Source organism: Siphateles boraxobius, unplaced genomic scaffold, assembly GCF_051911475.1.
Source record: "Siphateles boraxobius isolate OS27281-9 unplaced genomic scaffold, OSU_SipBor_1 9, whole genome shotgun sequence".
Lineage (NCBI taxonomy): Eukaryota > Metazoa > Chordata > Actinopteri > Cypriniformes > Leuciscidae > Siphateles > Siphateles boraxobius.
In genome coordinates, this window is record NW_027509219.1 from 9,481,922 (window position 1) to 9,509,057 (window position 27,136).

At 41.1% G+C, this 27,136-nt stretch overlaps 2 protein-coding genes and 1 long non-coding RNA gene across 3 annotated transcripts in view; 1 reads left to right on the forward strand and 2 right to left on the reverse strand.

Moving 5' to 3' along the window:
* Nucleotides 1-251: 251 nt before the first annotated feature.
* Nucleotides 252-21,067, reverse strand: got1l1 (glutamic-oxaloacetic transaminase 1 like 1). The gene is made up of 8 exons (XM_077223148.1): nucleotides 20,844-21,067; nucleotides 18,389-18,570; nucleotides 16,408-16,531; nucleotides 16,018-16,235; nucleotides 9,315-9,465; nucleotides 9,050-9,209; nucleotides 1,233-1,375; nucleotides 252-1,065 (listed from the first exon to the last, which is right to left on the reverse strand). The coding sequence occupies exons 1-8, from the start codon at nucleotides 20,968-20,970 to the stop codon at nucleotides 926-928; spliced, it is 1,245 nt and encodes a 414-aa protein (XP_077079263.1). The 5' UTR covers nucleotides 20,971-21,067; the 3' UTR covers nucleotides 252-925.
* Nucleotides 21,068-21,350: 283 nt separating this feature from the next.
* npm2a (nucleophosmin/nucleoplasmin, 2a) lies at nucleotides 21,351-24,258 on the reverse strand. Its single transcript, XM_077223150.1, has 5 exons — nucleotides 23,862-24,258; nucleotides 23,672-23,754; nucleotides 22,875-22,985; nucleotides 22,705-22,798; nucleotides 21,351-21,594 (listed from the first exon to the last, which is right to left on the reverse strand). Exons 1-5 carry the CDS (start codon nucleotides 23,959-23,961, stop codon nucleotides 21,545-21,547), a joined length of 438 nt encoding a protein of 145 aa, XP_077079265.1. The 5' UTR covers nucleotides 23,962-24,258; the 3' UTR covers nucleotides 21,351-21,544.
* LOC143732276 (uncharacterized) overlaps nucleotides 23,456-27,136 on the forward strand; it is a 93,253-nt gene continuing 89,572 nt past the window's right edge. The window contains exons 1-2 of the long non-coding RNA XR_013201085.1: nucleotides 23,456-23,595; nucleotides 26,343-26,453. This is a non-coding gene — a long non-coding RNA (uncharacterized LOC143732276). The remainder of the gene's footprint in view (nucleotides 23,596-26,342; nucleotides 26,454-27,136) is intronic.

Consider the following 27,136-nt stretch of genomic DNA (forward strand, 5'->3'; position numbering starts at 1 on the left):
CATTGGCTCTCTGACGCCATCCACATTCAGTCGACGTAAGACTACGTCTGACGTTCTCGACTGAAAGGGAACTATGGGTGTTAACATCAGAATGAGCTCAGTTAAACGGTTAGTTCACCCAATAATGAAAATTCTATCATCATTTACTCACTCTCATGTCACTCCAAACATGTGTGACAAAAGAATGTACTTGAGGAATGTTGGTAACCAATACATCTGGAAAAATAAAAAAAGTTCCACAAAATAAATTATTTTCTTTTTTTTAATAAATGACAGATAACATTTTATAACACGAATGCAGCAGCATGAATAAATAGGCAAATGCCCATCATGTAATTAAACATGCCATATCACGAAAGATTTCAAATGTGGAAACATGCTTTTTTGGCTCTCTCATCAAAAACTAATGCATCATCCAAAACTAAGGCAAAGATATGCTTAATACAGTTTATTTTAGAAGAGAAAAATGGTAAGATGATGCCATTCAATGTTTTAGGATACTGATGTGAGAATTTGCTAATTAACACACTTCTGAGTAATGTATGGGAAGGAAATGTGAGAATGTGCTTGATTAGTAGCATCACACAAGGCTGCGGGTGATGCAGATGTTCTTTTATTTCTTAATTTCTTACTTTCGGCCCTATTTAAAAAAAAAAAACACTGTCCTATCAAGCACACGCACACACACACGCAATATTGCCTTCAGTATTCAAGCACAGGGAACCAGCAAAGTCTATTGAAGCTCTGCCTGCATTACAGCCATTACATTAAAAGTTAAGCCTAAGTTTCAAAAGTTTTACTGTGCTCAGTACACTGTATGAATATATTTGAAATATACCTACTTAAGAAAAAAATTCGCACTGCATAACTGATGAAAAGCATATCGCAGATGAAGGGTTTAAGTAAGCTTGAGTATGATGTGAGATCAGAGTTGAGAATGTATGGCTTGATGGATGGATTCAGCAACGTAGTCGAGGTTACGGCTGTTAATGGCACTGACGTTTAGACACCCGTTGGGTAACAAGTAGATGTGTTTCCTCTGAATCAGAAACTCCACCTGTTGATCTGAGAGAGAGCATGACATTCATTACGGCTTTACAGTGTTAACTTAAATGCATACTGTATTGGGCTCACCTTGTTATATTAGCATTAGTTATGCTGAACTGCTAGCTCAAAAATATGAAGAATGTGGAAATAAAATACCCTATGCATGTATTATGTATACCACTCACCATTCAGTCCAAAGCAGCAATAAAGCCCTCCAGATTTTGTTATGTGATCCCAAAGCCCCGGCCCACCCAAAAGCCTCAGTCTCTCACGCAGACGTTCTCGGATTAGCATGCAATGTTCAGCAATGCCCTTCACACCCTCCTGCCTGAGAAAATACTTCATACTCAGTCATTTACTGAATAATAAAAAGAGCAGTTTTTAATTTCACCTGAATGTTGCATACATAATAGAAAGCCTTGGGCATTTGTTCATCTCAAAATCATTACCGCATTTATGCACGTTCACAAGTGTAATGTTCAGATGGAGATGTTCTTAATTTTAAATGCCAATTTCAGGAGTGAATGATTTCACATTGCTTTTGACCATTAAAATTAAATTAAATGGCTATGATCAATAACAAACTAATCTATTCAGGCAGCTATATAAAGTGAAAATCAGATGCTCTAATTCAAAAGTGCCAAGGACCACATACACATGAAACACGTTTAGATACTTAAGCCACAATTAAAATGTATGAATGGTATTTGCATTATATGGTAAAATGTGAAACTACATGGCATTATGCAGAGATAATAAAATTATGTTTTTAATGAAAAACGATACTCGGTTACTAACATAACCTCGGTTCTCTCTAGAGAGGGAACGAGTATTGCGTAAGTTTAGCTTACGCTACGGGAAAGATTCATCTTCTCGAGATACTGAAGCCAAAAAATTATCCTTAATTCTGTATTCCTTGTCAACGCAGTGCAGCAGCTAGTAGACCTAGAGCAGGCCATCTCGCGTGCTCATTGGCTGCCCTGCGGGCAACTGCTGCAGCCTACCAGTGAGCCCGGCGTGACGTCACGCCCAATGAAGGGCGCCCGCGCCTTCATAGCGTCACAGCCCGCCAGAATGGGCGTGGCTTAGCGTATAACACTAGGGGCTGTAGGCTGAATTCCCTGGTTTTCGTCGACTGAAGCGAAGTCGCTCGTGGCGCGAGCACGGCCGGTTACGCAATACTCGTTCCCTCTCTAGAGAGAACCGAGGTTACGTTAGTAACCGAGTATCGTTCTCTTACGAGAGGTTCTCTCGTATTGCGTAAGTTTAGCTTACGCTACGGGAACACTTTGTCAACGCCGTGCGCGCCAAGCATCCACATGAGACCCCGAGCTTTCAGGGGAACCCCATAAGTGGAAAAAATAAGGTGGCCAGCCACGCGGGCCATCACTTGTACATAAGCACACATAGGGAATACAGAGCAGCGCGCCGGTCTGTATAGGCTCATGGCACATACCCTACTTAGTGCAGCTCAACCAGGAGAGCTGAGTCATGTGAGAGTGATCTGAGCAGGAGATCTGGGCAGAATACACCTCTCCTTCAGACTGACAACAGTTTAGCCTGCAAGGCAGGAACTTCTAGGTTATAAAACCTGACAAAGGTAGACGGGGAGCTCCAGCCCGCCGCTACACATATGTCATGGATAGAAATTCCACTGGACCATGCCCACGAAGAGGCCACGCCTCTCGTGGAATGAGCCCTGATGCCCAGAGGGCATTGCAGACCTTTTGACGCGTAAGCGGCCGCTATAGCGTCTACTATCCATCTGGACAGGCTCTGTTTCGAGGAGGCGAGACCCTTGGTGCGCCCACCAACGAAACAAAAAGCTGTTCCGAACGCCTGAAGGAGGCGGAGCGCGTCATGTAAAACCTCAGCGCTCTGACAGGGCAGAGGAGATTCACATCACCTTCGCTGTCAGATGCTGGGAGAGCTGACAACGAAATAACTTGCGCTCTGAATGGAGTGCCCATCACTTTAGGGACATGGCCATGTCTAGGTCTGAGGATGACTTTAGAGTCATTCGGTCCGAACTCAAGACACGACGCGCTGACAGACAGCACATGCAGGTCCCCTACACGTTTTACTGACGACAGTGTAGTCAGAAAGACGGTTTTCAGTGATAGATATTTCAACCCCACGGTGTCTAGTGGTTCAAATGGAAAAGCTTTCAGGGCCTCGAGGACCAATGCAAGATCCCACATGGGAACCGACGGGGGGCGCGGCGGATTCATCCTTCTAGCTCCTCTAAGGAAGCGGATGGCCAACTCGTGTCTTACCAATGACTGGCCGTGCGTCGATTCTGCGAACGCTGCCACGGCCGCCACGTATACATTGAGCGTGGATGGGGAACTTCCCTTATCCAACAGCTCTTGTAGGAAGGTGAGCAGATGCGCCACCCCGCATGTCCGCGGTTCCAGATCTCTGTCGGTGCACCATCCAGAGAACAGCGACCATTTAGACGCGTAGAGCCTTCTCGTGGAAGGGGCTCTAGACTGCGTGATCGTGTTCATCACTCCTTCTGGCAGGGCAACGAGTACCCGTTGATCAACCATAAATGCAGAGACCAGCGCTATGGATTGGGATGCCAGATCGTGCCGCGAGCCTGAGAGAGGAGATCTGCCCTCACCGGATTCAGCCACGGAGCTGTATGTGACAGCCCTGCTAGTTCCGGGAACCAAATCTGATTCTCCCAACGCGGGGCTATGAGGAGCACCGAGTGGCGCGTTTCCCTGATTCTCTTGATCACCTGTGGCAACAGATAGACCGGAGGGAAAGCATATAGCGGGAGGCTGGGCCAAACCTGGGCCAGCGCATCCTCATCCTTCGAACAGACCGTCGGGCATTGAGCGTTGTCTTTTGACACAAATAGGTCGACTTCCGCTCTGCCGAATAGGCGCCACAGTTTCTGGACCGTTTGGGGTGCAGGGATCATTCCCCTGGGGGAACGTTGTCCCTGGACAGTTTGTCTGGGCCGTCGTTCAAATGGCCAGGCACATGCGCCGCCCTCAGCGAGCGCAGGTGCATCGGAGACCAAATAAGGAGGCGTTCCGTCAGATTGCAGAGATTTCTGGATCTGACACCGCCCTGACGGTTTACATAGGATACCACAGACATGTTGTCCGAGCGGACAAGAACATGCTGGTCCTGTATGAACGGGAGGAAGCACTTCAGCGCGTTCTCGACCGCTATCATTTCCAGACAGTTTATGTGAAAACCCTTCTCCTGGTCTGACCACTGGCCAAAGGCCGGTCTGCCCTCGAACAGTGCGCCCCAACCCGAGTTGGACGCGTCTGACGAGATGACTTTACGATAAGAGATGGTTCCCATCATTACTCCCTGCTGGTACCAGTCGGCCACTAACCAGGGCTGCAGAGCAGCTATGCAGGCCTGAGTCACTCTGATTTTCTGGCCGCCAGACACCCGGCGGGACACGCGAGCATTCAACCAGCGTTGGAGCGGGCGCATGCGCAGTAGGCCCAGCTGGAGCACCGCTGCAGCTGATGCCATACAGCCCAACATCCTTTGAAATGTTTTCAAAGGGAGAAAGCTGCCCTTCTGGAAAGATGCGGCTAGGTGGCGAACACGGCGCGCGCGCTGTGTCGATAAACGAGCCGTCATGGTCACCGAGTCCAGTGCTATTCCTAAAAGGAAATTGACTGGCTGGGCAGTAATGAGCTCTTGGTCCAGTTGATCGTGAGACCCAAGCTTTCCAGATGACTGAGAAGCACTGTTCTGTGAGATAGCAGTTCTGTCTCTGACTGTGCCAATAGCAGCCAATCGTCCAGATAGTTCATTATTCGCAGCCCCTGACTTCTCAGGGGGGCGAGCGCCGCGTCCATGCACTTCGTAAATGTACAGGGTGCCAGGGACAGGCCGAACGGCAGGACGGTGTAATGATATACCTGACCGTTCGAAGGCGAATCTCAAAAATTGCCTGTGACGGGGTACTATCTGAATCTGAAAATAGGCATCCTTCAGATTTAGAGAAATAACCAGTCCCTCGGGCGAACGTGCGTGAGGATTTTCCTGGTCGTAAGCATTTTGAACTGTCTTTTCGCAAGCACTTAGTTCAAATATCTCAGATCTAGGATAGGTCTGAAGGCTCCGTCCTTCTTGGGTACGAGAAAAATATCGGCTGTAAAAGCCTTCCTCGCTCAGAGAAGGCGGTACCTTTTCTATAGCCCCTTTGCACAGCAGCTTTGCTATTTCTGCGTGAAGTAGGTGTGCTACTTACGCATTCACAATCGTCGCGGTCCGGGCTTGAAAGCGCGGGGGACGGCGAATGAATTGAAGTGTATAGCCCTGCTTTATTGTGCTCAACACCCATTCTGAAATCCCTGGGATAGTTTCCCACGCAGCTATGTGAGCCGCTAGGGGGGAAATCGCCATTTGCGGGCTTGTGAAACTGAACCGGAGCCGAAAGCGCGGTGCGCGCGCTCTCGGTTCTGGGCAATGGCTGCGCGCTGAAAAGCCGAAAACGGCTGATTTATGTGAGATGTCCCAATCATAAGGGATGGGGAACAGTCTTTTGTCATTTTTTGACGCGCGAGCAGCGCTCCGTGCGGGAAAGCTTCCTGTAAGCGTGAGCGCGTGTGCGCGGGCACGAGACTTACAAGTGTATTTGATGCCCCGATCATAATGGATGGGGAGCGTTTTTTTAATGCCCTGCGTTTTGTGATAACACTTAAACGCGCAGGCGCAGCCCGGGGGGAGGTTAGTGTTAGCAAGCGTGAACGCACTCAGGCGGGCACGAGACTTACATTCATAACCTGCTTTCTTTTGTGAAACTGACCCGGAGCCGAAAGCGCGGCGCGCGCGCTCTCGGTTCTGGGCAATGGCTGCTCGCTGAAAGCCGAGACCGTCTGATTTATATGAGATGTCCCAATCATAAGGGATGGGGAACATTTTTTTTTTTTTTTTTTTTTTTTCACTTTTTGACGCGCGAGCCGCGCTCCGGGCTGTAAAGCTTCCTGTAAGCGTGAGCCCGGGCACGAGACTTACAAGTGTATTTGACGCCCCGATCATAATGGATGGGGAGCGTTTTATTAATGCCCAGCGTTTTGTGATAACACTTAAAACGCGCGGGCGGAGCCCGGGGGGAGGTTTGTGTTAGCAAGCGTGAACGCACTCTGGCGGGCACGAGACTTACATCCATAACCTGCTTTCTTTTGTGAAACTGACCCCTTAGCCGAAAGCGCGGCGCGCGCGCTCTCGGTCCTGGGCAATGGCTGCTCGCTGAAAGCCGAGACCGGCTGATTTATGTGAGATGTCCCAATCATAAGGGATGGGCAACATTCTTTTTTCACTCTTTGACGCGCGAGCAGCGCTCCGGGTGGAAAAGCTTCCTGTAAGCGCGAGCGCGGGCACTAGACTTACAAGTGTATTTGACGCCCCGATCATAATGGATGGGGAACGTTTTATTAATGCCTTGCGTTTTGTGATAACGCTTAAACGCGTGGGCGGAGCCCGGGGGGAGGTTTGTGTTAGCAAGCGTGAACGCACTCTGGCGGGCACGAGACTTACATTCATAACCTGCTTTCTTGATCGTGTAACAGAGCGGGCAGATAGTGGGCACAGACTTGTGGACACATTTCTTACATTCAACACTCGAGCGGCTTTTCTGCGCTTCATGAGAGTGTGCTCTGCGAGGTTCGGAGTGCTTATGTGTAGTGGTGAACACTGGGGCGTGGGCACACTTCATTACACTTACAACACCGACGGCATGAGCCGGACCAGACATTTTACTCATTTTGAGATTTTTCTGGGTCGCCGTGAAAACGGCGTTTGTGTGCAGGCGAGAGGGTCAACAGACCGGCTCGTTGGCTGCTAATTGAACCACTGCAGTAGCCTGGTTGAAGGGGACTGACAGGGAATAAACTCAAACACGCACGCCTTTTCGGAGGCAATGTGTCTGTTAGTAAGCGTGAGCGCTCGTGAGCGGGCACGTAACTTACATTCTTAATCTGACATTATACTCACTTGAGATTTCTCTGGGTCGCCGCGAGAACGGCGGATGTGTGCAGGCGAGCGGGTTGCATTACCGTCTCGTTGGCTGCCAAATACACCACTGCAGTAGCCTTATCTAAGGGGACTGACATGGCGAGACATTTCGACGGCGGCGCGCAAGCCCGTCCGGGTCATGCAGAGAGCTCGAGAGGGCTCTGCATGACGCGCGAACGGGGACTCGAGGGCGGGGTAGCTCTCTTGTAACGTAAAGAGAGCTAGCCGCGTGCTCGGTGGTCGAGCAGAACTGGAACAGTGTTTGTACGAGGGCGCACGCACGAGTAGTGGGCACGGGACCTACATGTAACACAGATGATGCCCGTCTGGGTCATGCAGAGAGCTCGAGAGGGCTCTGCATGACGCGCGAACGGGGACACGAGGGCGGGGTAGCTCTCTTGTAACGTAAAGAGAGCTAGCCGCGTGCTCGTACGTGTCCCTCGGCCTCATTCTCAGATGCGACGGCAGTGAGGCTCGTGAGCGGCAGCTGCGCGTCGGTGAGGAGAGGCGGGGGGTGTTGAAGGCTTCGAGTCGAGCCCGCAGGGTCGACAGCGGAAGCGCTTCACAGCCGGAAGTGCGAGGCGTCTTAAAAAAGACACTCGCTGCTCTTTTAGAATAGGTTTTAGAATAGGTTTTAGCAAGGTAAAGGATACGTCGCCGGATAGCGTAGCTCGCACGGATGGCTGAAGGTGGCGAAGACGGCCGGCTTCCTCAGCGCTCTCCTAAGCTGGCTGTCCGCTGTTCGACGGCGGCGGTGGCTTCTCTCAGATCCAGCGATGCGAAGAGCTCGCTGAAGAGACGAAAATCAGGGAATTCAGCCTACAGCCCCTAGTGTTATACGCTAAGCCACGCCCATTCTGGCGGGCTGTGACGCTATGAAGGCGCGGGCGCCCTTCATTGGGCGTGACGTCACGCCGGGCTCACTGGTAGGCTGCAGCAGTTGCCCGCAGGGCAGCCAATGAGCACGCGAGATGGCCTGCTCTAGGTCTGCTAGCTGCTGCACTGCGTTGACAAGGAATACAAAATTAAGGATAATTTTTTGGCTTCAGTATCTCGAGAAGATGAATCTTTCCCGTAGCGTAAGCTAAACTTACGCAATACGAGAGAACCTCTCGTAAGAGAACCATCTTGCTGCATTTGTTTGCACATGCCTCTTGGTGTGACAGTGTATGTACTCTGTAATTCAGTGGCATTCATGCATTTAAAGTGTGACTTAAGCATCCAAATACTTTGTGAGGACATTATAACATAAAATGCTGTGAAAAAAAACCCATTTACATTCAAGGATTTGGCATATGCTTTTACCCTAAGCAAATTACAATAGAGGAACACAAGCAATGAATCACAGAGTTAACTATATTCAGCATTCAAAAATGCCAGGGGCCAGTTGCATAAACTTTGCCACTATGGCAAGACTGTGCCTTAAGAACTAGCAGCAAGACAAGAGGTAATCTTTAAAAAGAGTAAGAGGTAAAATAGTCTTTAATTTTCTGATTAAAATTTGACAGATCTACCTTTTTATGTAACTGACTTAAAAAGTTAGAACCAGCCATAAAGAAAAATAATTAGATGAATAACTTTTGAGACTAGGCTAAGCAGTATATGCAACCGGCCACAGGTTTATTATAAAGCAAGACTAAAAAACAAGCTAGAGCAGAACTGAAATGCAAAGAATGTATGAACATTAAAAGGGGTCATGACAGGAAAAATTACATTTGCCTTGCATTAAAAACATCCTGCAAGTTTCATAGTTTAAAATGTCGTTCTCATTATAAACAAAGCATTTATTTATCTAAGCTTCAAAAATGGCTCATTTGGATATTTTGGAATTTGTGACGTCACACCGGCAAATTCATTTACATATGACTTCCCCCAGAGCAAGACATCATTGAATAGTTAAACATCATTGTACCATATATGTACATCGTCCATCCATGTCATGACCCTTTAAATAAACATTTTAACCATGTTAAAATGCATAAATGAATGGAATAAGTCTTACCACTCAACTAAATGGGCAGGATTACTTAATATAGTGGCAACCACCCTGGCCCCTTCCATCGGTGGGCAGGACCAAAGAGTCTGAACGAGTTTCTCAGCTTGAGATTGCACGGCCAGCATGTTCTGCTTTAACACGCAGAGAAGATGTCCCACTCTCTCACCTGTCAATGTCATTAGCCAAAATAATAGTCTAGTAGCTTGACATTGAGACATGTTTTTTAGTTATTTAAACTATAACACAATTTCAAATGGAACAGTAAACACACCATAGAGGCCAAAGTTGTAAGAAAAAGATTGAGCGCAGAGCAGTTCAAGCCCCAAAGACACACAATGACGAACAGCCCAGGCGTCTTGCTCAAGTGAACCACTGCACAAGCCTTGGGCAGACATCAAGAAGAAGGGAAGCAACTGCCGCTTCTAATCAAGAGAAAGAGAAAAATGGGGTTTCCACATAACATAAATTTCATTCAAGGAATCCTTATCAAATGCTACTGTCCCAAACTGTGGCTATAAGTGATGAAAGCTTGAACTATGCTATGTATACACTAATTATTATGAGATCAAAGCAATACACCATCCATCAATGGTCAGTTTAGTATACATCTGATAGCATGTATTAAGGCCCCGATATACTCACGGCGAAGTTCTTTTTCGTTCTTCGCTTTGGGGTAAAACAAAATTCAAAATTTAGCAGTGATATACTGTTGAATATGCAAATATCTGTTGCGCGCTTTCCTCTCAATAACAAATTGAGCACACAAAAAAAAAATAGAAAACGGCAAGAATTTTTTGTAAACTTTTTGTGCATATTTGTAAAACAACTGATCACTGCAACGTCTATATGTTTGCACGAGCTCTGCATTCGGCACTCCAGTAAAGTCACATCACATTTATTTATATAGGCTATGGAACTTTATACAATAGATTGCTTATAATCAAGCAACGTGACAATTGGTAGTATGAAGGTGTTTAGCAGCCGGAATGAACTTTTCCAGAAAGTTCGCTTTGGCAAGCTGTTTCGAACTCCCAAAAAAACTTTGTTTTGGACTGATTTTGTTTGAAATGAAACCACATCAGTTCATTCTTCTATTTTGCTTGACGTATATTGGGGCCTTTAACCCGATATTTGTTTACTTGTTTTAACACAAGTGCATAGAGACTAATTTAAATTATGGATCAGAAAACATGAAAGAAAGTGTTAGATCGCTGATCGATTGCTCCTGTCTGCCTCGCTGCCTGCTGTGCTGTGAGTTTTGTCTGCTTCGAGGCTGTAAGCTCCGTCTAAGCCTCGTATTAGCTTCGTATTTCTTTCTGTTTTGAACCATCATTTACTATCATTTCTAATTGTTTATACTACTTATTACAGCTTACTTATCATTCGCTAGCTTCCGTAATTCTTAGCACGACACACTAGTAACTCGCTAAGTCTGTTTAACGCGCCACCCGTGCGCATTTTATTTATTTTTCTCTCGCGCGCCCGCGCCTCTGAGTTAATAAAAGCCCAGGTGAGTAAGAATCAGTCAACAAACACGGTGAGTAATGTCTTGTCCTGTTATTGTCACCTGCACTTCATGCCACATGTTTAGCAATATAGGATATATATGTGATAAATGCAAGGAAACAGTCAGGCTGACGGAGAAGATTTCAGAACTAGAGACACGCATCCCAACTTTAATTGAGTATAGTAAGTGTGCAAGAGCTTTAGATACTATTTTGGATGCGCCTAGCATAGTGAACCCTTTACATGATTCGGTTCCGGCTGAATTATTGCCTGTGCAGCAAGGCAAATGGGTGACAGTGAGAGGTCGCTCTAGTTGCGGATAAAAAAAAAACACTCTTCCGCTCCGATTACCACAACAAATCGATGTGCCCCACTCAGTGAAACACCGACTGAGAATTCTGTTGATTGTGCCCTGGTAAGTGGCGATTCTATTACACGGAACGTGAAAATAGAGACACCAGCCAGCATAGTCACATGTTTGCCGGGAGCCAAGAGCGCCTGACATCAAAGCAAATTTAAAAGTGCTGGCTAATGCTATTCGTAAATTCTCTAAGATTATTATTCACGTCGGCACTAATGATATTCCACTTCGCCAGTCGGAGATCACCAAAATTAACATTAAAGAGGTGTTTGAACTCGCAAGTACAATGTCAGGCACTGTAATTTGCTCTGGCCCCCTTCCTGTCCGAAGGAGTGATGAGATAGTTAGTAGATTGTGTTCACTCAATGGCTGGCTGCGTAAGTGGTGTCCGCAAAATAATATAGAATTCGTAGACAATTTAAAGGTTTTTGGGGCAAACCTGGCCTGTTGAAAAGAGATGGTATTCATCCCTCCTGGGATGGTGCTGCTCTTCTCTTTAGTAATTTGGCTCATAGTCTTAGAGATAAAACATGACAATCTGGGGCTCAGGTCAGAAAGCAGACAAACTGGCTAAACCGACCGTCTGCTAGCGGCCTCGCGTCACCAAGGTCAGATAAATCCCATCACATAGAGGCTCTTTCACCTAGATATCATCATATAGAGACTGTGTCTGTTCCCCGAATTTGGAAATACAAAAAACTTCCAAACCTATCTAAGGTTAAAAATGTAATTGATGTTCAACAATTAAAAAACAGATATAATACAGATGAGCACACGATAAAGCTTGAGTTGCTGAATATTCGATCCCTTACTTCAAAAGCACTTATTGTTAATGATATGATTTCAGATTATAACCTAGATGTGCTTAGCTTTTGACAGAAACCTTAGCCTGGTTAGAACCAGACCATTCTCAGTTGTAACTGAGTTAGGGTCTGGCAAAGGTCCATAGACGAATCATTTCCACAGGGGCGTCACCAACGGACGTTGCTCAAATGCTTCTGGGCGCAATTGGATAGACCTATAACCAATCAGAGCGATGAAGGAGATGACGTATGCAGAGGACTCTCGCTAAGACCCACCCATTCGTTTAGCCACCAACGGGGCAAGCTGGTTGTAATCATTTTTTACAGTCTATGGTTCTAATCTATGGTTCGTTGTTATGGGAAGAAGGAGGTGGAAACCGGTGAACATTCACATTTGAATGACAAAATAAAACAAATACAAAAACGAAAGTAAAGACGGCAGTCCCTCACGGTCGACTGCCGCCACACATAATAAAACAAAACATCAAATAAAATTCAGGCCTGTCCTCTCTCGGTCTTCAGCGTTGTCGCTCCTCCGTGAGAGATGCGAGACCGGTGCGTCTCACTGGTGTCATTCATTATCACTTGCGCCGTTCTCTCACGTCCCTCTGCCTCGTCCTGCTCGCCACACTGGTATATCAGATTTTTGCAGAATCCAGTCGGTAAGACAGCAATAACATATGTTTTAGACTTGAAGGCTTCGAGTGTTGTTCTTTGCACGGGTTTAAACGAAAAGGTCGATTTTAAATCGCTTAAAACAGACGCGATAGCTGATTCGAACAAGTGATGTTCCACGGTGGCATCCATCTTTGTAATGTACAAAATCTGCCTCACCGTCACTGCGCTGTCGTCATCGTGTAAAGCCCACCCCAACGTTTCTGATTGGTGCCGCGATTTAGACGGATTGGAAATGGGTTTGAATGGGCTCTTTGCCAGACCTACTTGCAGAGCAAATCTAAATTTGCTGGAAGTTGTCTGGGTTTTCCCAGGCTACAGAAACCTGGCTAAAACCAAACGATTACATTACTTTAAATGAGTCCACCCCGCAAGATTACTGCTATAAACATGAACCTCGTCCGAAAGGCAAAGGGGGAGGTGTTGCTGTAATTTATAGTAATATTTTCAAAACCACTAAGAAATCTAGTTTTAAATATACTTCTTTTGAAGTGTTGGTGCTTAATGTAAAAATATATAGTGTAAACGATAAATCACGTTTGAGAATTCTGCTAGCTACTGTATACAGGCCACCAGGGCACCATAAAGACTTTATCAAAGAATTTGCTGACTTTCTATCAGAATTAGTATTGGCTGCAGATAAAGGACTAATTGTTGGTGATTTTAATATACATGTAGATAATGAAAAAGATGCATTGGGATTGGCATTGATATTGATATTTTGGATTGCATGGAAGGAGAGCTCGATTGCTTACAGAGAGGCTTTAAAAGCTGCTAGATCTGCTTATTTTTCAACCCTATTTGAAGAAAATAAACACAATCCTAGGTATTTATTTGAAAAAGTGGCTAAACTAAAGAAAAAGAAAGCTTCAAGCCCAGAAGTTTCCAAGAAACACAGCAGTAATGAATTTATGAACTTCTTCACTTATAAGATCGATAATATCAGGGACAAAATTATAACTATGCAATCGTCTACTACAGTATCGCATCAGACAGTGCATTGTAGTCTCCCTGAGGAAAAATTTGATTAATTTGTTGCTATAGGAGACAAAGTATTTTGCAAAATTGTTAACTCATCTAAATCGACAACTTGTATGTTAGACCCTATACCAGGGGTAGGCAAGTTCGGTCCTAGAGAGCCGCTGTCCTGCAGAATTTAGTTCCAACCCTAATCAAACACACCTGAACAAGCTAATCAATGTCTTCAGGATTACTAAGGCTATAGGCAGGTGAGGTTTTTTTCAGTGTTGGAGCCAAACTCTGCAGGACAGCGGCTCTCTAGGACCGAACTTGCCTACCCCTGCCCTATACCAACTAAACTATTGAAAGAGATGCTTCCAGAGGTCATAGATCCTCTTCTCAATATCATTAATTCGTCTTTGTCTCTAGGATACGTACCAAAACCCTTTAAGCTGGCTATGATTAAATCGCTTGTTAAAAAAATGCAACTTGATCCTACGGAATTAGTCAATTACAGGCGTTGAATTTGCACATCTCGAATTTGCCTTTTCTGTCAAAGATATTAGAAAAGGCAGTATCCTCACAACTGTGTTCCTTTCTTGAAGGAAATGCTATCTGCGAGGATTTTCAGTCCGGATTTAGACCGTACCATAGCACTAAGACTGCTCTCATTAAAGTCACAAATGATTTGCTCTTATCATCCGATCATGGTTGTATCTCTCTATTAGTGTTACTTGATCTTAGTGCTGCATTTGACACCATTGACCACAACATTCTATTAAATAGACTAGAAAACTATGTTGGCATTAGTGGAATTGCACTAGCATGGTTTAAATCATACTTATCTGACCGTTATCAGTTTGTAGCAGTAAATGAAGAGATGTCTTATCGGTCAAAAGTTCAGTATGGCGTACCACAAGGCTCAGTACTAGGACCGCTGCTGTTTACTCTGTCCATGCTACCGTTAGGAGATATCATTAGGAAACATGGAATTAGTTTTCACTGTTATGCTGATGATACTCAGCTCTATATTTCCTCAAAACCTAACGAAACTTACCAATTCACAAAATTAACGGAATGCATAGCTGATATAAAAAAAATTGGATGACTAGTAATTTCCTTCTACTAAATTCTGAAAAAACAGAGATTCTAATTATTGGACAAAAAACTTCCACACGCAATAACCTAAAATACTGTTTAACACTTGATGGCTGCTCTGTCTAGTCTTCGTCGTCAGTTAAGAACCTAGGTGTGCTCTTTGATACCAATCTCTCATTTGAAAGTCACGTGTCTAGTATATGTAAAAGCGTATTTTTCCATCTTAAAAATATATCTAAATTACTTTGTATGCTCTCATTGACAAATGCGGAACAATTAGTTCATGCGTTCATGACCTCAAGGCTAGATTATTGTAATGCTCTACTGGGTGGTTGCCCTGCACGCTTAATAAAGAAACTACAGCTGGTCCAAAACGCAGCCGCTAGAGTTCTTACCAGAACCAGGAAGTATGACCATATTAGCCCGGTTCTGTCAACACTGCATTGGCTCCCTATTAAACATCGTATACTGTACATTTTAAAATATTGCTGATTACTTACAAAGCACTAAATGGTTTAGCTCCGCAGTACTTGAGCGAGCTCTTAACGCGCTATAGTCCTTCACGTGTATTGTGATCTCAAAATTCTGGCCAGTTGATAATACCTAGAATATCAAAATCAACTGCTGGCGGTAGATCCTTTTCCTATTTAGCACCAAAACTTTGGAACAATCTTCCTAACATTGTCCGGGAAGCAGACACAGTCTGTCAGTTCAAATCTAGACTAAAAACACATCTCTTTGGCTTATCATACACATAACACATTATAGATTGCTATGATTCAATGTTAGGCTGCATAGTTTAGATCAGCCGGAACTCGGAACACTTCCCATAAATCCTGATGTACTTTGTACATCATAAGAAGGATGGCGTCTACGCTAATATTAGTCTCTGTTTATCCCGAGGTTTGCCGCAGGTTTGCCACGACAACAACGCATCCCTGAAGTGCCAGCCTCATCAACACTGTGAAGGCCTCATGGACACCTCAACAAACTCGTCTCCATACCGGCGTGATGACTCCGACCCCTAACCAGATGAACTGGATAAATATTGTGAAAGTTCTGATCCAATCTGACTTCTGACCTATTATGCCGCCTAAGTCATAATCATACACTGTTCGTTTGTTGCCCAAAGGAGGACTGGCCCGCTGACTGAGCCTGGGTTCTCCCAAGGTTTTTTTCTCTATTCTGTCACCTGATGGAGTTTTGGTTCCTTGCCACTGTCGCCTTTTTTTCGCCTTCATTCGCCATTGGCTCTTGGCTTGCTTAGTTGGGGACATTTAACATTTAATTTTGAATTTAACAATATTATTACAACTTTACTTTCCTGTTATCTCTGTAAAGCTGCTTTGAAACAATTTGTATTTTAAAAGTGCTATATAAATAAAGGTGACTTGACTTGACTTTAAAACTTCTGTCATTCTCATGGTGAGAGGTTCAGTGAGGCTGAAGTATATTGATCTTACCCTGAGGGTCTAACTAGGCTTACATACCTGATAATGCACTTTCTAAATAATTCAAGAGAAAGACGTCCGTTTTTAAGTTCGATTTCTTATTTCATTCTGAGACCATACCATCATGACCTCAGCTACACGTTTCCAGTCCTCTTGAGAGAGTTCTGCACTAGTGGGATGGTGGCTTGAAGCAAACAGGACCACCACACACCGTTCCGGAGCGTTCTCCAAGTCATGCACCATGTTTTCCATGCACACATCATTGGATTCTGCATCCCAGTACCGATAATGTTGCACATCCTCAATCCCTGCTGCCTTAAAGGTGCCAGTCAGTGAGTCTTTAAGAAACGACAAAGAGATTACCACATGTGCTGCGACTGTTTATTCAAAGTGCAGATACTTTTAAGGTTCATCTTCAGTTTTTGGTTCAAAATTACTGAACATTAGAATTTGATTTCTAGATAAAAGAAAAAAAATCCACATTATGGCATGTGCACATTTTGTACCCACCATCACAGGGAGAGGAGAGCAAGATTGGTCCACTCCAGGAAGAACTTGAACAATACCAGGATCTCAGTAACTCAGCGCCCAGGCGCACTGCTCCGGTACATCCAACTGTTTGGACGCCAAACACCTACCGCATTTCCAAACACATGTCAAATTGAGTTGGTGATTTGGAAAGTAGGCTAAATATAATTCTCAACATAAGTATTTCCCAACTTTTTGTGTGTACCCCCTCAACCCCCACAACGAGGCTCAAATACCCTTTTGCCAAATCAGAATGTGAAGATTATCATTTATTTAGCAAAAGTGGCCATTATTATTATTAATCCTGATTAACTTTTAAAACAACAATAAAAACATTTAATAATGGGTACAGGGATGTCATGCAACGTATGTTTTGGAGGTGCACCAGTTGAAATCTTGGGTCCCTTGGTGCAAATTACTTCAAGGAACCATTCACCAGAATGTGTTTTTGTGTTTAATGGTCAATTCACATTGCACCGAAAGACGGTAAGAGACACTTTTGTGTTAACCGTCGTTTGTTTTTGCCAATTGGACACCTTTGTGGAATGTCTGAGAAGTAACATACTATAATCTGGTGATTGTCCCCATTGGTCTATCAGTGCAGTGTTAATTGGCCTTAAAAACACAAGACAGGAATGAAAAAAAGCAAGGTCTACAGAAGTGTATTTTAAAAGTTTAAATATCTAGTTCAATCATGAAACTCTAGTTTGCACAGGCGGATAGGTCATTTAAATGCAATCAGCTATCAATCACATCATTTACTACAGTGTTTCTCAACCCTGTTCCTGGAGGCACACCAACACTAAACAGTTTCGAACTCTACAGAGACTCCAATGTTGTTTTCGAAATAGCCTCATACACCGTCATTCACTGTTCCCTATACAGTATACTCGTTCCCTATACAGTATACTCAACTAATATAGTCCACTTAAAGGTCTAGGACTTTTAAACAAACAGACCATGCACAGTGCTTGAAGTGGGCTGATACGCACTATCGGCACATCTATATTTAATCTGTAGCATAACTTTGTTTTTTACTTGAACCCACCACTTCGAGCACCGAGCATGCAAGGGGACTCAAGATTAAAAACTGAACATACAATTATTATTATTTTATTAAACAAGAAAAATTGCAATTAATTGTTTCGGTCACTGATCAATATTTGTTTTCACCATATGGAAAAGAACAGCCTCTGCATTTTTTTATTTTGATGGTGATTTTTGTCAATTTTAGACAAACACTTCATCATCCATAATAATCATGCATTTTAATTATCAAATACTGTATATGATTTATTGGAAGTTGCTTTCAAAACCAACTCAACTCAAACAACTGAGCTTGTGGGCCCGCGTTGCTGACACCTGAGCTTGTTTGTCGGTCTCACGTTCTGCGGGAACTGTCATGGAGAAACTTTTTTTATGAGAATTACCAAATGTCAAATTTATTTATAAAAGAAACCAAAAGTTGCAATTTCTGTTTTATAGGTTTGACAACTTTAAGTCCCTGCACATTACATTATATTCCTCTTTTAAATCATGTGGATTTGCTTGTTTCATCTGATTGAAATGCTTAAGGTTGACAGAAATGTGAAGACTGGGTTTTTGTCAGGCCTGAATATGAACACTAAAGTATCATGTTAATCAGTTAAAAAATAGTAAAGTGATCAGTGGAGGTTAGTTTCTATTCTGCACCAATATCTCTAATGTTTGACGTGGATGACTAATCCATTTACTCTTCTCCGTAGTTCAATAATAAAAATCTATATGCAGTTTACAGCTTGTACTGACATTTCACGATAGTGTTGAAGATGACCAGCTTTACACTTATCTACAAACAAACTAGACATTGGATATGTACCAAGCCTCTACAGTGCTATCAGTGTATTCAGCTTGCGAGTCGTTGTTGATCACGTTGGTCTACACAGAGTGACGTCTGTTACTGAAAATAATTAAAGGACATTACCCTGCTTTCAACAATGGCGGGGCTATCTTTGCCCAATGCTAGTTCGGTTGCTCTCTGGGTGAATTCTGGGATCCCAAGGATGGGTGGGTACTCTGGAGTTAGAGTCGGGTCTGTGGCAATTTGCTGCTTAATTTTACGTACGAGAGGAAGCCATGTGGTGTCTCCATGTTCTCCAACATACTCTGGTCATTGAGAGAAATGAATATTTGATTATAAACAGGCAATGTTGTGAAGTAAGAAATATGTAAGAGTTGTCATTTTTTGTATTCCTTTAAATGACCTATAAAATTATGTGAGAATTGAATGGTTTTTACAATAAAATAAAATGCTATTTCTCATGAAAAGCAAATGGCATTAAGGTATTAGTGTCATATGCATCATAAATATGTTTGGTGTACTTTCTGAAATCTGACATTTCAGGTGTACAAAAATTTAAATTCTGTCATAATTTACTCACCCTCAAGTTATTCTAAACCTGTATGAATTTCTTCCTTGCGTTGAACACAGTAGAATATATTTTGAAGAATGTGGGTAACCATTGTTTCTGGTCACAAGTGACTTCTATAGTATTTATTTCCCATACTATAGAAGTCAGTGAAGGTCATGAAGTCGTTTGAGAGGCTGGTGTTGGCCTACCTGAAGGACATCACATGACCCTTGCTGGATTCTCTTCAGTTTGGCTACAGAGTAAACAGGTCTGTGGTTGATGCAGTCAACATGGGACTGCATTATATCCTGTAACATCTCGATAGACCTGGGACTTATGCAAGGATCTTATTGTGGACTGTAGTTTAGCCCTTGTAATGGGTTTTAAATGGATACGATAGTAATCTGTCTTTTAGAACTAAACATGTTTCTTACACTAAAAATCTGACCTTTAGATTATCTAACCTTATGATAAACTTTTACCCGACTTCCCCTTTGGGTCTAATATTATGACTAACTCTTACCTGACTTCCCCTTTTAGGCATCCTAACATTCTAACATTTGAACACAATGTACTGTTCGAAATTAGTGAAAACTCATGACTTTGATTGCATGAGTTTAAAAATAACAAATATGGGAAATGAAACTAGACAGATGTCTAAACTTGAAACCTTTTGGTTACCTAGGAACAAGAGGGCTTGTCTATGAAGAACCAATCAAATTGTGGGGTCATTTTGTAATTTATCATGTAATTTTGCCATACCCCTGTTCTATAAAAACTGTTGTATTCGTGTTTACTGGTGGGATTCTCTCTGAAATTTGTCTGAGATCCTCTGGCCGTGATTAAAGCATGTTCGAAGGCATTGTCTGAAGTCTGTAGGTTATTATAGCTGCGCAGCAAGTTAGGGTTAGTAGACTCAGCCGCCGCGATGTGTAGACGCGCTAGGGTATTGGGTTAGAATCGGCCGATGTCGACTGTAGACGCGCTAGAGTATAAATATTATAGGAAGTAGTTAGGTTTAGGAAAAAATCTACGACAACTTCAATACCATCATGCCTGATCTTCTCACAGCCAAACTGACCCAGCTCCCTGTGCCAACCCCAATCTGTCATTGGATCCCCAGCTTTCTGACAGACATGCAACAGCTAGTGAGACTGGGAAAACTCACATTCAAGACTCTCACAATGGCGCCCCCCAGGGTTGTGTGCTCTCTCCACTGCTCTTCTCCCTGAATACCAACGCATGCACTGTAAAAGACCCTTCTGTCAAGCTCTTGATGTTAGCAGATGACAGTCATCCGGCTTATCCCAAACAGTGATGAGTCAGCTTACAGACTAGAGGTTGAACAGCTGGCTGTCTGGTGTAGTCACAACAACCTGGAGCTGAACACACTTAAAACAATGAAGATGATCTTGGATGATCGGCTCCCAGCAGGCTATATTGAACAATTAAACTAGTGTAACTGTGCATTGTCCACCATAACCGTTGTTCAAATAATTTACTGATGTACAATTTTAGATGTAAATTTTATCATAAACTGTACACTTGTAAATAAAGTATCTGTACATTTATTAATTACAATAAAAAAATGTTCTATACATTTCTACTTTCGGTATTTAAATTTTTGTTTCTTATATTAATATTGTTATATTTCATTTCCACTGTGTAATTCCCATATGTCCGCTCTAAGTTAATTTCTGAAGCTCCTGTCACCAAGACAAATTCCTTGTGTGTGTAAACAAGCTTGGCAATAAAGCACATTCTGATTTTGATTCAATGGGGACCAGCAACTGTATGGCTACTCATATTCCTCAAAATATCTTTTATGTTCAACAAAAGAAAATCCTAGGTTTAGAGCAATTTGACGGTAAGTTAACTGATGGCAGAATTTTCATTTTTGGGTGAAGTAAGCTTATCCCTTTAAGAGCAAAAATTCTATTTTGATTGTATAGGGTCTTTAATTTAACCATCATCATTATAGGTAGTAGTCCGTGTCCAGTTTGAGGCAGATCTAGTAAAATCACTCACCCCTCCCAGCTAGATTCACTTTATCAGGGTGCGTGTCTCGCTTGAAATCCTCTGCAAGCTTCATCTCGGATGATATGAAGACTGCACAATCAAACACAGAAGAAGTAGACATCTTGTGCTGGTGCATTATGTTGTTTTCCCACTGTAAACACAAGTCATTCTACAGATCTGTCAATGACAACCTGCAACGGTTTGTTTACTGTCTGTTGCTTAGATGTGTGACTGTTTCCTAGCAACGGCTCATTAACATTTTAAACTCTGCCAAAAGTCATGATGTCATACCCCCACCAAGCTAGTTCATCTATAATAGTGGTCACTGCTAAGTAAACAAAAAAAATATTTTACAATTAATGACATTCTGTCATAGGACAGATTAATCAGGTCACATAAACTGTTCCTTCTGCATGGTATATACTTTATTTCTTGAGACAATTGTGTCTTTTTTTATAAGGTATGCATATCTCAGTCATCTACAGATGAGGAAAAATACATCATATAAAATTGTGGTATTATTTACACTCAAATTTTATTATTTTACAAGACTTACTGTTTTTCATTAGCATTAAAACACTTAAGTTAATACAGTTTGTCAACATTGAGCACCACTATGATGCTTTAGAAACAAACATCGATAGGGTGCATACTTTCGTCACACAGGATCCATGGTTCAAACTGTCAAAATAAACTCTCATCACTGGCATTTAACCATCTTCATCCTCTACATCCCCTTCAGTCATTTCAATAGGATTCACTGCAAAAAGGTAGAAATTAATATTTAGCATGGTTGAGCACCATTCATAATTGAACAGAATGCAACAGTGCTGGTTCCAGAAGTATTTTCCCCATTCATGTATCCCATAGGGATTTATAAAACTACTCATTTACAAATGTTGACTATGTAAAACTAATTTATTTTAAGTTTATTGCAGAATATGCATATATATGGAGACATTTACGTAATTTGAGTGGAGAGATCAACTAGATTACTTTGCAGTGATTCATGGGAGAGGGAGGAGCTAAAGAGCTTTTTTGGGGGTTTCCTTTTCTGTACAGCATCATGGGTAATGTAGTTTTACATGAGGAATTCCGATGTTAAACATGATCATTTTAAAAAAATAAGCTGAAATAATGCAGGCTGATGCCTTCAGCAGTAGCAAATACCATAGATTAACAACCTTGTAGCTCAGAGTAAGCCTGTTTTTAAAGGTTTATAAGTTATCGTTCAAAATCAATTTCCAGTTTTTACTTCCGGAACCCGAATGTTAAACTCTATTGGAAATGCCTATAAATAATTTAGTACATTTAAATTGATATAAATAGCAAGCAGAATTGTAATTCAAATATATTACCATCATCATCATTACTATTATTTAGAATTTTTCTTTTTAAATAAAACATTTTCATACATGTGGAGCATTGTGGAAAATTACAATATAATCCATTTCACCACTAATTTTAAGGTCAATATTTATTTTTATACAGTTATCTGAATGAATTGAGAAATATTTTGTAGTGCTGTAAAGGCAAAATTTAAATTGTATTGTTATAAATTAAAATTAGTTTTATTTATTTTCATAGTTCGAAATTTATGTGATCAACTTACACTTTAGAAAAAATGCAAACAGTTTTGAATTAAAATTGTATTTAATTTTTGTGGTAAAAATTGTGTTGGGCTAAGGAAAGTCCTCTGTTGTGTAGTATTGAACAATTTCTATGAATTGCAGTTCAGTGCAATCTTTGTCATTCCAATTCAAATCTCCATTCAACAACCTGCATTTTTTTTGGGGGGGCAACAGTGAGTTTTGCCCAACCCTGGAAAATACAAAAAATAGAATACAAGTATTATAATGCAAAATCTTACATGTGATATGCTGAGCAGAGATGAACACAGGTCCTTTACCAGAGCACAGTTTAAAGGTGACAGGTGGGATGAGCTCCAAACCAGGAAAACTGATCTGCAATACAAAACATTCACTCATGTACATTTATGATAAGAAGTTGTCAAACAATCAGCGACAATAATAAATTCACCATTGGCATGCAGTGGCGGAGAGTGGCAATAGGCAATGGTTTGGATGCTCCGACACCGTCACAGACGGACACAATATGCATCTCATCTCCAGCCTCCTCACTAAGACATATCTGTCAAAACAGACATCAGGCCATTTCAGAGTAATTAAAAAAACGGTGGATTTGTTTGTAGGTTATCAGGCCCATTCATACACTTTATCAATGCCTTTTCAATATTTCATCCAAAGTCATTATTTACTCGCCCTCATGTAACGAAATGCAAAGACCCATTAAAACAAAAGGTACATTTTAAGTATTTTACATTGATACTGGTTCAGTCAAATCACGAAACGAAAAAAAAAAAAGTTTTATAAACTTCTAGTTCCAGGCCCTGACACATTACAGTTTCTTATCATTGATGCAAATTATTTTAAGCTTTTAGCCCACCACCACATTGAATAAAAATAAATGTATAAACAAATAACTATGTATTTTTTAAAATAAATAAATAAAAAGACAAACAACACGGCTCCCTTTGTGTTTGTGTTCATGAGCATTGTTGACAAGATTTGACTTTGAAGAATGATAGCATTGTTGAAAAGATTTGACTTTGAAGAATGATTCAAATGAATCGGAATTGCTTAATGATTCAGTCACAACGATTAACAGCTCACTAGAGGGAAAGCTGAATTAACATACGCCACGGAAAAAGAAAGTCATACGAGTTTGTAACGACTTGAAGGTGAGTAAATGATGACAGGTTTTATATTTAGGTGGACTATGAGGCCCAGAACTGGGTGTGTGATAAGAACTGATACCGTTTTGATGAAAAACTGATTCTCCAGAAGATCATTTTCTGCTTGAAAGACAGCTGTGGTCTCGGTGCCACTGAGTACACAGCCTTTCAGAAAGAAAGAAAGAAAGAAAGAAAGAGCAAGTAAAAGTAGGTAAAACCTTGTAGTCAATCGAAATTGCTCGTTGTAGGCTACAGGAGGGAAGTGATCTTACCCCAGTGAACACAGGCTCTGTCAGACACAGATGATGAGATGGATAATTCAGACAGACTGATTGAACTTACAGAGTCATTTTCGACATAGCAGCTTGTCATTTCAGCCAGCACAAACGCTGTTCAGGTGAAATATTGTGAGAAGAGAGTCTGTCTGATCCCTTTCTTCCCCTAAAGTAAACGATTCAGCACGGCCTAATGTTTGTTTACAAAGAGACGTTTTAGAAGCGTAATTCTTTTCATGAGAAAATAATCAACACTATACAATCAATATCAAGTAGCCTAATATCTGGCACAATGACTGAACAGCTATGACGTTTTAATATGAACAGTGCTATGCACATTGACAAAAACACAGCACGCAGATCACTGATCATCAATTGGATCTGTTAGTGATGAACTTCAGGTGTTTTTGCCTGAGCGTGCGAGACGCTTCATCAGACACTAGAGGGCGCTCGATGCCTTCTCATCAAGTGTGTTGCCTGAGGATGTTGTTGTGGAAAGTTTGTAATTACCTACAGTAGTTATTAGTTATTTCTCAAATACAACTTTTTATTAACTTAAAGTTTGCTGAAACAACGGTTTTGTTCTGTGATATGCTTTGTGATTTTTTTTAAATTATCTTAATTTATTAAAAACATTTTTTTTTGCCTAAGCATGCTGGCAGTCATAACCTGTGTCAACTAAGTTTAACCAAGTGTAAGCACACACACACACACACACACACACACACACACACACACACACACACACACACACACACACACACACACACACACACACACACACATATATATACATAAGCTAAATGGCTGTTTAAAATGTGTTTTCGCTATCTTTAACATTTAGCCACAGGGGAAAATCATAATATTTCAGATCACAGTCATACTTATTAACATGTTTAAGTCTAGGGGTCAGAGGGTGTAATTACCACAGAGAGATTATCATGCATGATAATAATCTACATTTCTGTTTGATGATAACTACATTTCTGTTTCACATGTCAACATCTTATGCTCTGACCAAGCAACACTTCCCCCCCCCCCCCACACACTTTTTAAAAATGTATTTTATTTATTTATTTATTGTCTAAGGCAGGTAAATGCTCCTTGCTTTTCCACGGTCACAAGATCTTGACTAGCTCACTGTGGTAGATTTTTCTTTAATCAAAATAAAATTCGCATTAATTGAATAAAATAGAGAAAGTATGTCACTCAAATTATATTTTTAATACAATTAATTAAGAATTATTATTATTAATGATTAGATATTATATTATATGAATTATATTATATTGTGTTATTTGGTCCTTGCATTTGATTGTCTTAATGGTCTTCCAAGAGTGCTGATATTTATTACCTTTTTCTACCTTTCTTCTTCTACCTTGTTTTCCCCTTTCTGTAAAATATAAATAGGAACATTCCAGTATTTTATTGCTGTACCCGGAAATGTCACACATGGGTCATTAAGGTCCCGTGTCATATTCTTGAGTATCTACCTTTTGCCTGAACATGCAAGTTCCCTGTGATTCATATCTGAACCCTGTTATGATTTTCTGGTTAAAAATGTTTTAAATTCACTTTGCTTCATCGTGATTCATTTCTTTCATTGTACATTTTTGTGGCTCGCTGTGTACTTGTTGCTCCTTCATATATATATTTTTTTAAATTAATGCAAATCTTTAGTTTTTGATGTGTTTATCCATGTGTTGATGTATGAACTTGATTTTATTTACCAATGTAATTTGTTGCACATTGTTTAATCATAATCAGATTTACAGTAGTGTTTTGTGTTTTGAAAGAAGTGTCTTATGCTGCTCACCAAGGCTGCATTTATTTGATAAAAAACACTAAAAACATAATAATGTGAAATATTATTACAATTTAAAATAACTGTTTTCTTTTGTAATATATTTTAAAATGTAATTTATCAAAGCTGAATTCTTAGCATCATTAGTCTTCAGTGTCACATGATCCTTCAAATGGGAGACAATACAATTGTGTGCAACACCTGCGCCGAAATTCGAGCCCTTAATATGGAAAAAATCGATTCGTGGCCGTTGAGAATCGATTTTGAATCGACCACATTTTAAAAAACGATTAATCGAAAAATCGATTTTTTCCCCAGTCGTTCATTTATTGTTTGTTCACAGTGAATTAACTTAACTAATGTTAACAATTACAACATTTGATTTTAATAATGTATTAGTACATGTTGAAATTAACATTAATTTAGATTAATAAAAGCAGAAGTATTGTTAATTCTTAATTCATGTTAACTAGTTAACTAATGTAATGAAACATTGTAAAGTCTTACCAAACAAGTTTTTACTGTGACTTTTGATCAATTTAGTGCATCCCAAACTATTGAGCAGTATTGTATTGACCTGTAGTTAACCTCTTAAGATTTTTATTGTCTCATGATTTTCACATATGCCTCACTGATGTTGCAGGGTGAAATTCTTGTACACATTGTTTTTGCAGGTGAGTCCGACTGCTGGCGGTGCTGCTTATCAGATGGCTAACCGATCTATCCTGCTCTATGACATTTTTACCTCGTGTTTTCTGAGGAATTCTTCACATTCTCTTTTTTTAGTAAGTCTCAATAGTGTACCCACTCACTACACACTCATCTATGTTATCTCTGATGTCCCTGTTATCTTGGCATCGGCACCCTGCCCAGACCTGCAGTTTATTTGAGGAACAGAAACTCATAAACAAGCACAGTATTACTTAGAATTATGAAGGAAATAGTAATTATGCTATATACTTTTGCGAAATTGAGTTGTTTGGGTTGATACTATTTTAAGTCAATGACGTGAAGTATTCAGATATTTTTAAACATGGTAGAATATGAATAGAAATTATCACATTTACAGTAATTCCCTTTCACCATCTAAAAATGTAATATTTAATCATTAATAATCATTTATTGAATAAATAATTGGTTACACTTTAGTTTTGGGGAACATACTTTAAACTATGACTTTTGCCTTAAACTCGTAGTTTATGACTTATCAAAAGTTAGTGAGGTAGTTGTAGTGGTTTAAAGTAGGATGTATGGTCATGCAGAATAAGGCCTCAATATGTGGTTTATAAGGACTAATAAACAGCCAATATAGTACAAGTTTAGCTAATAGTGAGAATTGGTCCCTGAATAATTAATTTTAATACTACTATTAGGCCTATGCTACTGTACTAATAAGGTTGTATTTCTTCTTAGTCAAACTCAATAATGAATGCCACTTTTAGCAGTTCTTATAAATCTGATTTAGTCA

Coding starts and splice junctions, on each gene's coding strand:
- got1l1 (XM_077223148.1), bottom strand. CDS start 20,970: ATGCACCAGCACAAGATGTCTACTTCTTCTGTGTTTGATTGTGCAGTC. Junction 16,532..18,388: donor CCGCCATTGTTGAAAGCAGG/GTAATGTCCTTT, acceptor GAAATGCGGTAG/GTGTTTGGCGTCCAAACAGT. Junction 1,376..9,049: donor CCTGCCCATTTAGTTGAGTG/GTAAGACTTATT, acceptor GTATTTTCTCAG/GCAGGAGGGTGTGAAGGGCA.
- npm2a (XM_077223150.1), bottom strand. CDS start 23,961: ATGACAAGCTGCTATGTCGAAAATGACTCTGTAAGTTCAATCAGTCTG. Junction 23,755..23,861: donor CAGAGCCTGTGTTCACTGGG/GTAAGATCACTT, acceptor TCTTTCTGAAAG/GCTGTGTACTCAGTGGCACC. Junction 22,986..23,671: donor ATCAGTTTTTCATCAAAACG/GTATCAGTTCTT, acceptor CTGTTTTGACAG/ATATGTCTTAGTGAGGAGGC.